Source organism: Rattus norvegicus, chromosome 19, assembly GCF_036323735.1.
Source record: "Rattus norvegicus strain BN/NHsdMcwi chromosome 19, GRCr8, whole genome shotgun sequence".
In the NCBI taxonomy this organism is placed as follows: domain Eukaryota; kingdom Metazoa; phylum Chordata; class Mammalia; order Rodentia; family Muridae; genus Rattus; species Rattus norvegicus.
Window position 1 is genome coordinate 71,451,461 of NC_086037.1, and position 12,485 is coordinate 71,463,945.

At 52.7% G+C, this 12,485-nt stretch overlaps 1 protein-coding gene across 1 annotated transcript; it reads right to left on the reverse strand.

Annotated features, from left to right (window-relative positions):
• Nucleotides 1–5,228: 5,228 nt before the first annotated feature.
• On the reverse strand, nucleotides 5,229–10,908 carry Irf2bp2 (interferon regulatory factor 2 binding protein 2). The gene is made up of 2 exons (NM_001400996.1): nucleotides 9,362–10,908; nucleotides 5,229–8,791 (listed from the first exon to the last, which is right to left on the reverse strand). Exons 1-2 carry the CDS (start codon nucleotides 10,359–10,361, stop codon nucleotides 8,076–8,078), a joined length of 1,716 nt encoding a protein of 571 aa, NP_001387925.1. The 5' UTR covers nucleotides 10,362–10,908; the 3' UTR covers nucleotides 5,229–8,075.
• Between the last annotated feature and the right edge of the window lie 1,577 nt (nucleotides 10,909–12,485).

Consider the following 12,485-nt stretch of genomic DNA (forward strand, 5'->3'; position numbering starts at 1 on the left):
TTTGATTTCCATCACAATTGCTCTCAGCGTGTGAGGGAAGTCTTTGGGCAGGTTGTGAGGACACACAAAACTCCCATCCACGTGCTGCAATTCCTGTTTAAGCAATGGAAGCTGTTATGTCACTCAGGCCTGGATGAGGGAGGTCCCTATCTCCCCGGGATAGGCACAGTCTGCTCCAAGACTGCTCAGAGAGAAATGTCATCACACACACCCTCCTTATTCCTTCTGAGACAGGAATTCACTATGTGGTCTTGAACTTATGACCCCTCTGCCTACACAGTGCTGGGATTCCAGGCATCCGCCACCACACTCGACAGAGTGTTATTTTAAAAAAAAAAAATAATAATAATGGCACGGAGCTTATTTTTGTTTCTCTCCGCCCCCCCCCCCCCCAGTACTGCAGAGAGTTAAGCTGAATAATTCAGAAAAAAAAGTGAAGTTAACTGGTAGCACCTCAAACACTTATTCTCACCTTAAACTGCATCTACATTAACTTTTGCCTAAGTGGACAGCCAGCTGATACAGCGCCTGATCAGACTTGGGAGCTCCGGCATGGAGGTGTCCTGAGGATTGCTTCTCAATTGCACTTTGAACGTGGTCCAGCACGCGTATGCTCTCTGCTCACACTGACGTCCCTTTGACACGTATGTTTACTGCACCAGCATGAAACATTTGGCTTATAGCTACGGCCCTAAAACCCCGGCACGCTGGCTTCCAAAAACGGAGTGACATTTGGGCAGCTTTTGTCCGGAGGCTTCTGTAAACTTCGTAAATCCCCCCCCCCCCCAGCACCCGCTGGCGGCTTCAAGCAGCCGCGCGTGTGACCCTCGGGGCCCCAGGCGCCAGCGCCCCCCTCGCCAGACGAGCCTTTGACTTTATTTGGTGCAGCACGCGCAGCCCCGGCCTGCGCGCGCATTCCTGCGGGCGCCAACTCACGCGCGGGACGCTAATTTTAGCGCCGCAGCTGGCGCGGGGCGCCGCCCGTGCAGTGGGGCGGGACGCACAGGATGGAGAGGGGCCTGCCTAGTCGGGAAATGGTCGGTGGATTGAGGCAAGGATTGCGGAGTGGGGCGGGGCGGGGCGTGGGGCAGAGTGGAGTCCAGTGTACCGGGCAAGTGGTGGAGGCTCGTGGAGAAGGCACAGAGTGGGACAGGGTAGGGTGTGCGCGTAGTGGGCACACCGGCGCCTCCACGTGCCCATCTGCGGTCCTGGATGAGAGGGAATAGGAAGCCCACTCCACGAGGCAAGTTACATGTGTTCCTCGTGGGGCTGACCCGCTTCTTTCTGTAACAGCGACTGGGACTGGCTGGACTAAAATACGCCTCACTACCAAACTGCCACGCAGAGTTAAAAGGGGGAAAAGGAAGAGCCCTAGCCTGACCCCGCCTGGTGCGACAGGGGCTCGCGATTGTGCGCAGATGCGGCAGGACTCAGCCGCTTTGATGCTCAGCCAAAGCATGGCCGTTGTGTGCTGCTGCACAATGCATGTATTGTGCGCATGCCCGTCTGTGTTCCTAGGTCAGAAAGCGGCATGGCTCGATATACAAATTCTAGGACACTCTGTTCTCCCGTGTGTGGAGTTAGCCTCTATTTCCCACAATCATGGTAGGTAGGGGGAGCCTCTGTGGACCAACCTGTCCACTGTGCCTTTGGCCAAGAGAAGGGGCCTTTTACCCAGTGGCTTTGACCCTAACCTCACAAGTGGATCTAAATTAGGCTGTAGTTTGAGGTGCCTGGTTGGGGGTGTTAAAAGAATGTGCAGACACCCATATGGTGCTTATTAGAACAGACTCTTAACGACTGTGACCCGGCTGTGAAATTCTGATTTCAGTTGTATATGGGGTACAATAAATCTTTATCTTTTATCGCCCAAAAGGCTAATTGAATTGCTGTTGGCAGCACAAATAACAAAATGGGGTAACAGCCTGGGTGGAGCGCTCCCTCAACCCTGAGCTGCCTTCTTTCCCTCACCCGCTCAACCCCCGTCCCCCACCCGATAGCAACTCAATCCAAGATGGCTGGCTAGAAGGTTATAACTCAGGTGGATCCCAGCAGTCCTTCCTATGTTCTGCAGATCTCTTGATAGTATACTTAAAAATCATAAGAGAACATAACTTGTGTCTCACTTAAAAAAACAACAAAAGCTGGGCAGTGGTCGTGCACAACTTTAATCCCTGCACTGGGGAGTTCAAGGCCAGTCTGTTCTGCAACAGAGTTCCAGGACAGCCAGGGCTACAGAAAAATCCTATCTCTAAAAATAAATAAATAATAAATAAATAAATAAATAAATAACCAAAACCAACCAACAAACATTAAGATAAATCAAGACCCTTAGCTGTGCTGAAATGCTGTCTCTGTTTTGTTTTCCTGGAGACGCTGCCACCACAAACATACAGTTCAGAAGACGCTGAGCTGCGGCAGGGAAGATGTTTGCTAAGTGGCAGAGAAATCTGCAGTGACCTAAATATCTGTCTGCTAAGGTTGTTGCCTCCATGCTCATCCAGTAAAGCCTGACTCATCTGTGCCTGGTCCCTGTCCCCTGGTGAGCATCTGAACTGTTAATGATACTGATGACTTCCTTAGAATCACTAATTGCTAAGTAAGAGTGGCTAAGGGGTAAGATCTCCAGATTATGTAACAAGTTATTTTGCACAAAATGTACACTATATTTAGAAATATTCAAATGTGGCGGTATTACCCTACACAGGATGTCTTAGCTCATCATGAAGGATTTACTGTGTGTTTTACCGTCTGAGTTCTACAGCCCCATTCAAAGGCCAGCTAGCACCCTATGCTCTAAATTCTCACTGGGAATCCTGTCATCTCAGTCTCCGGATCTATCTATCTAGAGGTGTTTCCAAGGATCTCGATGTTGTTTGATTTCCGAGCTAGTGTGTATTATAGAGGGCCAGCCTGTCTTTTCCCAGACATATGTAAGGCGGTATCATAGAAGAAACGTATACCATGCCAACAGTCATTCTACAGGCTTTCATTCAAAATAAAAGGTCACTTTTTAAGCCAGGTGTGGTGTCTCGTGCCTTTAGTCCCAGAATTCAGGGAGCAGGAGGCAGCAGATCACTTTTGAGTTGAAGCCAGACTTATCAGCAAGGCAGGTTTCAGGCTATACAATGAAACTGTCTCAAAAAACAAACAAACAAAAAACCCAACAGTCTTTATGGTACCATGTCTAAATAATTAGGAACCAATATGTCTCTATGGTCCTTTGGCCTTAAAAAATACCATTTTTGTCAGATGGACAGTTTTAAATTGATGTCCAACCAAGAGGGCACCATGTTGTGATTTGAACACACGAACCCTGACCATAGGACTGCCATGGGGGCAGGTGACACTGCTGGGTTAAAAAGCACAAGACAGAGGTGTTTTAGTCCTGGGGACTGAACCCAGGGCCTCATGCATGTTAGGCAAGCACTCTACCACCGATGGTCTTCAGTCTTAATAATGATCAGCAGGGGGAAATGTGATACCCCCAGTATGCACTTAGCTGGGAATTTCAGAGGTATCCAGTAGTAATCCATAAACTCCAGCATCTCCAACTTCCAGTCTCTTATTCATTTTTTATATATAAGTACACTGTAGCTGTCTTCAGATACACCAGAAGAGGGCATCGAATCTCTTTTTTTTTTTTTTCTTTTTTTCGGAGCTGGGGACCGAACCCAGGGCCTTGTGCTTGCTAGGCAAGCGCTCTACCACTGAGCTAAATCCCCAACCCCCTAACTTCCAGTCTCTTACATAGTGTGTGTGTGTGTGTGTGTGTGTGTGTGTGTGTGTGTGAGAGAGAGAGAGAGAGAGTGAGAGAGAGAGAGAGAGAGAGAGAGAGAGAGAGAGAGAGAGAGAGAGAGATTCAGGTGGGGTGAAGATGCAGACTGCTCCTTGAAAACAGGAAGGAGGGACCTGTATGACTGACAGTCTGGGAACTTTTTATCTCTGCTTCTACTTAATTCTGATAGCATGGGCCTAAGCCGTGGCCCTTAAGGAGTTAACCATGGGCTGCATCTAGAACCCTAGGTGACAAAATAGACATGACTCTATTCACTGAGCATCTGACCTTGGTCTGTGACCAAGGAGAAAAATGTCTTCTGGCTTCCTAGGAACAGAAGGCAAGCAGGTGAGGGTGACCTAAGACCAGCGGTGGCTACCCAAACGTTTCTGCTGGAGGATTCCATGAGAAATCAGGAAGGTGGGCGTTTCACTCATCAAATAAGATGATCTATAAATCACGTGCAAAAACACGGAGCACTGGAAGACTTGTCTCAAAACTAGGATTCCCCAATTTTTTTAACCCTTTCCTCTCCACATCAAGAACCTAGTTTACTTAACTGAAGAACTGGATGTAATCACTTATCTTTGGAAGGTGCTTAAGATATTTTTTTAAAGTGACTTCTGCAAGAGACATTGTGTCACATACACACAAAAATAATAATCTACCATTTCCAAGAAAACCAAAGCTAAGTTTAGCCTATTCCTTGTTAAGTGAAAGGGTCATTAATTGCTTTTTGAAAAATGCATTCAGTGGACTACTAATGAAAAAAAAACCCTAAATATATCTATGGAGTAGCCTCCCCCAAGTCACAGCACACCGCCCCCAAAGACGTGGCTGATGTCATCTGAAAACATACTATAACTGTATTTCTAGCCTTCAACTCTTCCTAAATTTCACAGCTGTCACAGGAGTCTTCCCCACCACAGGTCAAGAGATAAACAAAAACAAAAACAAAACTACCACCCCCACCCCCTTCTGTGTGGGGATAAGCACCCGTTAAAAAAACTCCTGGGGATTCACACCTAAACAAGCCTCTCCCTTGGCCCTCTTTCCACAGCTTTCCTGAAAGTAAACCCCGCCTCCCACCATCAGTGCACTTGTCAATAGGTCAAGAGTTGGGTTATCTCACAAAACTCCTTAAAGAACTGATCCAGGTCAGGAAAGGCATCTCAGTGTCCCAGCCTTCTGCTCCTTCCAACCCATTCCTGCTGAGTGGCTCTGAGGCCAGCTGCAAAGCAGACAAGTACTTCCCAGAGGATCCTATCTGTGTCCCTTCCTCTGCCCTTCCCTCCTGGCTCCTACCTACCAGACCTGCCCTTTGTAGTCTCCTGAAAACCCTAACCCCAGACACCCCTTCAGTCTAGCCATTACCACAACAGCCACCCTGAGCTTGGTTTAAAAAAATTTAAAAAAGAAAGAAAAAAAAGCCTTGGAAAACGTTCAGTGCTCCCAATTTTATTTTTATTTAATGCTAAAAGGGGGGGGGGGAAGGTACTGTAAATCTGACGAAATGACAGAACTCGGGTAATATCTCCATAGCGTGGTTTTAAAATATAACGTGGATAGCTAAGGTTACACTTATTTCAGTAGACATTGAGTTTCATCATATATAGAAAAATTATCACCTTCAACTTTAAAAAAAGAAAAAAAAAATAAAGCGCAAAGGTTAAAAGGTGGCACACTTTCAAAATACTTGATGGCCAGGGAAAGGTATATTGAAAAGCTGTAAACCGTGTGTATGTTCTCATAACTCCAGAGTGAGGCCACATGAAAGACACTAACTCTTATCTGTTAAATTCTATGAACTGTTAAAGCAGAGAAAATAGCCTGACGACCCCATCCCCCAAGCATCAAAGTCACAGCTGGAGTAGTGTTGGGAACCTGACATTTCTACCTAGCTGTGGACTACATCCTCTGTGTCACTGAGGACAAAAGACTAACCCAGGTTTCCCGTGTGAACGGTGGTTTCAGAGTAGGCCAGAGAAAGACCCCCCCCCACCCTCACCCCCTCCAGGACAACGCTTTAGCAGCAAGCCTTCTGAAGCCCACCCTTAACCTACAACTACAGCCCTTACAGAACAGGTCAGGCTGGCCTCCTTGCTACTAGCAGAGAAACCACAGGTGGCCGTTTCTGCAGCTGGACAGACTTCTCCCATTCTGCGGGGTGATTCTTTTTTTATTTCTTCTTTTTGGAGACCTTATCTGTGTTGAGATTACAGACAGCCACGGCAAATTAGGTCAAATGACTAATCTAGCTGTAACCATCTACGAGGCCAAATTCCAGTTTATAATAAAAGTGCTGAGAAACATTTTATAGTATAGACCATAACAGTTGGGCCCTTCACAAATGTCTTTACGGGCAGGTGGAACGGACTCTGCCACAGAGAGACCAGTCGGACCTGAGTCACAGTAAGGACCAACCGGTCTATCCTGCAAGCCTGTCTGTAACAGCACGACTGGTAACAAGAAACCTGGAGGATGGAGGTGCACTCAAGAAAAACCCGACAAGAAACACTGTATTTGGTGCAGTGTCAAGTGTGCGTAACTTGACTACTGAAGGAACCATCTTTGAAAAAAAAAAAAAGTTAAAAACAAAAAAATGTAAAAAAAAAAAAAAAAAAGAAACCCAAAAACAAAGTAACTAAAAAAAAAATGTCAAGTTGGTGATAATCTCTATTTTCAAATTAAAATAGAAGCCAGGCTGTGAACCACACACGAACCGTAGACGTAGAAGTCATGATTGAGCCTACAAGGCCAAGTTGCAAACACCTGCACACATCAGGGTTTGGGGGGTTAGTGTTCCTGCTGACATTAAATCAAAACTGCACGGAAGGAGGGAAAGAAAAAAAAAAACCCACAAAAACCAGCATTACTTAAGGGCACCACTACTGATAGCTAAGGATCTGTTGTTGTTTACATTAAAAAAACATCACTTCACTAAGGCAAAACAGTGACCAAATGAAACTAGTTTACACGAGGCTTCTAAAAATAGTTAAGAGGTGGGGCTTGCTTATGTAAAAACCCTTCATGTATGTAGCTCTTACTGGGTTCTCTCTCCTCTCTCTCTCTCTCTTTTCCAAGACAGTTATTCTCTTAGCTATTTCAGACACACCTAAGGGAAAACTGCAGGCTTCCTCTACCCACTCTGGGCCCCACCACTGACATGCCCACACGGGTCCTTCCCCGCGGCAGCACCCAGGGCTGTAACTGTCAACGTATACACAGCAGTTAAGTATGCACTCGTCACAACGAGGACAACACGCAGGCAAGAACTAGACAGAAGAAAACACGCAACAGACAGGAGTCCGATCCCACGGGTCCGCCCGGCCTGCGATAGTTAAGGAGCCCCAGAATTTTTCAGGAAGGCCAATGGCGGCACTGCAGAGCCGGGCTGTGCTGGAGGAAGCGGCATTGCCGAGCGATTTCCACATCACCCTCACAACTACTTCTACAGCTGGAACTACCCGTGGGGGCAACCAAGGAGGAGCACACCGCACTGAAAGCTTACAACCGGTCACGTGGGCAGAGCCAACAGCCACCGGCTGGCTTGCCTTTGATTAAAAAACCAAACCCCAAACACACAATGTTGCAAACCTTCCAGCAGCACCTCTGACCACCAATATTGCAAGAGCTGAACCGTTGACAAGACTCAAACCCCATTTCTCCCTCCCTCTGAGAGGGCCCTGCTGGGTGGGTGACATTTCCCGGGGGCCATGCCCTTCTGACAGGTGTCCTCTTCCTCTCACTTCCTTTCTCCTCCACCGACTGGCCTCCAGCCTGAGAGAGGCCAGCGCCGAGGAGAAATGACAGACGGTAAGGCAGTCTTACAATGTCAGAAAAAAATGTATTTGGCTTTTTTTCTTTTTTTTAAAATAAGTGCATACAGATACGGCTAGAAGCATTTGTTTGCCAAGTGCTCTTAACAAAAAAAAAAAAAACAAAAACAAAAAACCAAAAACAGAAAAATAACAAAACAAAAAAATAAAAGCAGCCAAGTAGCAGCCTCCACAAAACAGCAACTGTCACCCGAAGAGTCAAGCACAGACAGCCTAACAACGTTAACAAAAGAAGAAAATGCCTTAAAGTACATACCTTTTGTCGTCAAAAAAAAAAAATATAGAAACACAATGTATTCAAAAAAATCAAAATTATACAGCCATGTTTATGAAGTCTACATTTCCCTTGTCTTGGATATATATATTTATATATATATATTTATGTATGTATGGAGATCTATATACAGTTCAACAAGTTTGAGTTAAAGGTAAGCGTGGGCTTTTCTGAGCACGGAAAGTCACGAGTCTCTCTCCTTCTTCACTTTCACATCTCCGGCGAGGATAGTAGCAATCTCTCCTTGCATGAAGGCCCAGGGAACGTTGGAGCCCACCAGAGGACACTTCTCCCCGCTTGGACAATAGACCTCTCCGCTAGCGCCCTGCTGTTTAATGCTTTGTCTGGAGCAAGGGAAACAGAACTTGTGCGAAGGTACGGATGGGCACTGCACAAAGTGGGTATCCTCCAGCCGCTCGTGGCAGAGGGTGCAGCACAGGGGGGCGCTGGCTGCGAGAGAGGAGTCTGGGAGGCTGGCGGGGTGCACCGGCTCCAGTCCTCCAGTGCTGCCGGTGGCCTGGCCCCCCACCTCTCTGGGGCCAAGCCTTCTTTGGTTCATTGAGGAGGGAGAGGGCGGGCTGCTGCTGTTCCTCCGGGTGGTGGAGTGAACCTGGGTGGTATCTTTCGAGGCGTGACTGCCCCCGGCATTGTCTGCTACTAAAATCAGGGCTGCCATTGGGGACTGGCCGTTCTGGGCCGCTTCAGGTGGTGTGGTCCGGTTGGAATGAGGAGAGGCAGTAGGGGGTGGTGGAGACACAAAAGAGGATGTAGGGGTGATGGGGATCTTGAGCCCTTCTGTGGAAGTGGACAGCCAAGGCTGTGCCTCTCCATTGATCTTAGGGGGCCCAACTTCCCCTTCCGGTTCTGGAGAAGGCTTCCTTTTCCTTGCTGTCCTTGCAACTGGAAAGAGGCAGGTATGGAAGAAAAGGAAAATTAATGGGACATGTACCCCCCCCACCCCAAAAGAGACACACACCTCTCATTTCCAAAAACACACCTAGTACACAAGTTCTGCAGGCAGCTTCAAACGTTTCCCCTAGTAAGGGGCTCTGAGCCTGCACACCATTTCCAAGGTAAGCCAAGTCATAGGAGTTTGCCTGAAAGGCTCCAACCTCAAACTAGCTCATGTGACTGCATTTAACAGACAGGTTAAAGGGTGACTGCTGCCCTCACGCTTCCATCCAAGAATGTGCTGGGAAAGGAAAACCCCGTGTCGCTGCCTATCAACCAGTTCTGACTCATCCCTGTTGTGCTGGTTCAGCAGAGGAACCACGTTGCCACTAAGCTCTGGTTCAGCCTCAGGCCGACCAGGAAGTTGGCTGTTTGTTGTTTCTGGACTAAGGCAAAACCTTAGTGCATGGAAGAATGGATTCCCCCCCACCACACACACACAGGTGGGCGGGAGCGCAAGCGCTGCTTCTAACTCCACGCCCTCCACCCCTTCTCCCCTTGTCCCTCAGCCGCCCCTACCTGCTTTAGACCCGTTGGCCCCGTTGGCCTCGAAACCCAACAACCTGCCTGCTGCAGTCAGGGCTGGCTCTTTCTTGAACTTGCTCTCGAAGGGCCCCGAGTGGCCGTGCTGGTGGTGCAGCGCCAGGAGCGTGTCCCGCACCGTCTTAGGCCTGCTGGCCCAGTCCTGCTCCCCGGGCGCGCGGCCTTTGCCTGCACTCTCGGCGCTCAGCTCGCTCGCCCCAGTCGTGCCGGATAAGCTGTCGGCCGGGCTCCGGTGCGCGGGCTGCGCTTTCTCCTTGCTCTGCTCGCGCGCCTCGTGCTCAGCCGCCGCGCTCGACACAGACGCCGGGCGTTTGTGGGTGCCCAACTCCGCAGGCTGAGCTCCCAGGCCCGGTGTTCCACTCACCGCGGCCAGTGTGGCCGCAGCACGGCCGCTCAGCCCCAGAGCGGCGGAGCCATTCACCAGAGGCACCAGGGTGGGCGGAACGGCGTGTGCACGCCGAGGGTTCGGGCTCTGGCGATTCAGCTCGGGCGGCTCCTCCAGCTTGGAGAAGCCGTTGGGCACCAGGATGCCGTTCGCCGGCGAGGGCTGCGACGCGGCAGACTGTGGGAGGCCTGCACCCGCACGCGTGCTGAACTCCGAGGCCAGGCGCGGGGCACGATCCGGCGCCAGCGGGTAGCGCTCCATGGCCTGAGCGCGCGCGGCCTCTGCGCCCGCGTGGCCCAGCTGCGGCGGCGGCTGCAGCAGGAGGTCCTTGGCCGACAGTGGCGGTGGCTTAGCGGATGCGGGCTGTGCGCCGGTCGGGGAGCGACCCTCCTGGAAGCAGCCGTGAGCACGCTTCAGCTGGCGCGCCGTCTCGATGACGAACTCCACGCGGTCGGCGCCCTCGTAGTTGACGCAGCCGCGGCACACGGGCTCCGTGAAGTCCCAGATCATGGCCCAAGGCATGCGGGGCAGGTCACACAGATAGCACGACTGGCGCCGAGAGGCGGCCGCCACCGCTACAGCCGCGGCCATGTCCGCACAGCCCGCCGCGCCGCAGGAGGAGCCGGGTGAGGGGACGCCGCCGCCCCCCGCGGACCCCGCGCGCGCGCGCCGGCCAGCCCAAGCCCGCGTCTGCGCGACTAGCGGCGGCGGCGGCCGCAGGCGAGGAGGCGGCGGCGGCAGAGCCCGAGCCGGCGCGGCGCCCGCGCGGCGCCCCCGGGGCACGAGGGGCGGCGGGCGCGCGGCGGGGCGCGGCTGCAGGTCCCCACGGGCGGCGGGGCGGCGCGGCGCGCGCGGGGGCGGCGGCTCGGCCGGGGCCGCGGGCTCGGGCCTCCAGACCGGGGCAAAGACGGGCCGCGAGCGCAGCAGGTCGCGGTGGCGCCGGGGGCGCAGAGCCACGCGAGGGACGGGGGACGCGGAGCAGCCGCCGGGGCAGCTCAGCCGGAGCGGCGGGGCATGCCGCGCGCAGCAGCGTGCAGCTCGGTCCCAGGCCCCGGCGCAGCCGCTGCACAGCACCCACTGCGCCTCAGCTCCTGCGCCGCCGCTGTTGCTGCTACCGCTGCGGCCGCTCCACTTCTACAGACTTGATTCTTCGACAGCTCCACACGGCGCCTGCGCGGCCCCCTCCCTCCCTGGCGCGCGCGGCCCCGTGCGCCCGCCCTCCCTCCGCGCACTCGCGCGCGCCGTCCTGGATTCTTCCGTTTCTCGATCGCGTGCGCGCGGGGACTGAGGCGCAGACGAGTTCACGGGGCCCTAGCGCCGCAGGTGTACTGCTTGCGTCCCCACGAGCCCCGAGTCACCCGCCTACCCTTCCAGGATGTTCCACCCCACGGCCGTGTTCTTTTGGCTAAATCGTGCAAACTGTTTTACTTTACATGCATTGTCACTTGGTTACTGGCAGCCTCCAGAGCATGAGGTTTGGAGCGAGGAGCACTTTGGACTTTTCTTGAGAGAGCCTCACTTGGCTTCAGGTGGGCACACACACTCAGTCGGCACTCTTTGCCCTGTTTTGGTCGAGGAAACAACAACACAAGGCCGCTGCCCCTTTAAGTTTTACAAACTCAGGACCGCCTGGTGTGCCCAGACAGGCCCGGCCTCCTTTGCGCGTGCACTGAAAAGAGGACGCACAGCTCCTAGGCTCATCAGGCGCCGCCGCCCAGCGTCTTATGTAGGTCTGTGCAGCGGGCGCGTGACGTGGGCAAGGGACGCCGCCACTGCGCAGGCTCCACATAAGACGTGCCCAGCGCCGCGGGCCCTGGGGCCGCGCCGAGCTAGTGCACATTCCAGGGATCTGGGCTCTGCAGAGCGCCGCGTCACGGCTCTGGTCCCGCCCCCGATCTCTGGCTAGTAGGCCCTGCCCCACCACCTTCACCGGGCCGAACTTGGAGTGGCCAACTCAGGGCGCAGGCTACTCCCTTTGCGCCTAGGGCGTACGTTGGCGGGTGGACCTGGCTGTCTGTTGTACCATCCGGCTTAGCCCAGTGGGCACAGACGCGCCTGGCCGCCTGGCTTCGTTGCTCCTTTCCAGGGTGGGCAGTGCGGGCTGCCCAGAGTGGACAGAACACCGAGCTGTAAATTTTGGTAGGGAGCAGGGACTGTTGTGTGCTGTCTGTGGTCAGCCTCTCATTTGAGACGTACAGACTCAGTTGGCTCTGAGAGCCGCCTTTGTGGTGAACAACGCAGGTCCACCTCTCTCCCAAAGACTGGTTAAGTGTGGGTAATAAGTACATTAGCTTTCCTACAACTGGATTGGAAGGTGGAAAGGGAGGGAGAAAAATGTGCTGACGTTTTTCTCTGGTTGCTGCTATTGAAAATGCCAGGTTGCTTCAAAGAATAGCCACAAGAGGAAACACGCCCCATAGAGAAGCAGCCCAGGGAGCTGTTTAGAGCACAAGAATAAACCTGTTGGAGGTGGCACAGAAAGCTTAACGCCAGATGCCAAGGGCGTCCACAAACTAACCTTGAACGTCTCTCTCGGGGCTTTCCAGAGAAGGTCCCTCTGTGTCAAGGGCCTCCCCATCTCCCCTTCCAGTCACAAGCCTGCCTCACCCTCTCCAAGCCTGGAATGGGGCCTACCCGGATCCATTCCCAGAAGCAGCTGGTGCCAGCTGGTTTGGGCACCTGCTCCAGGACCTGTCAGTCTGGTCACTCTCTTCC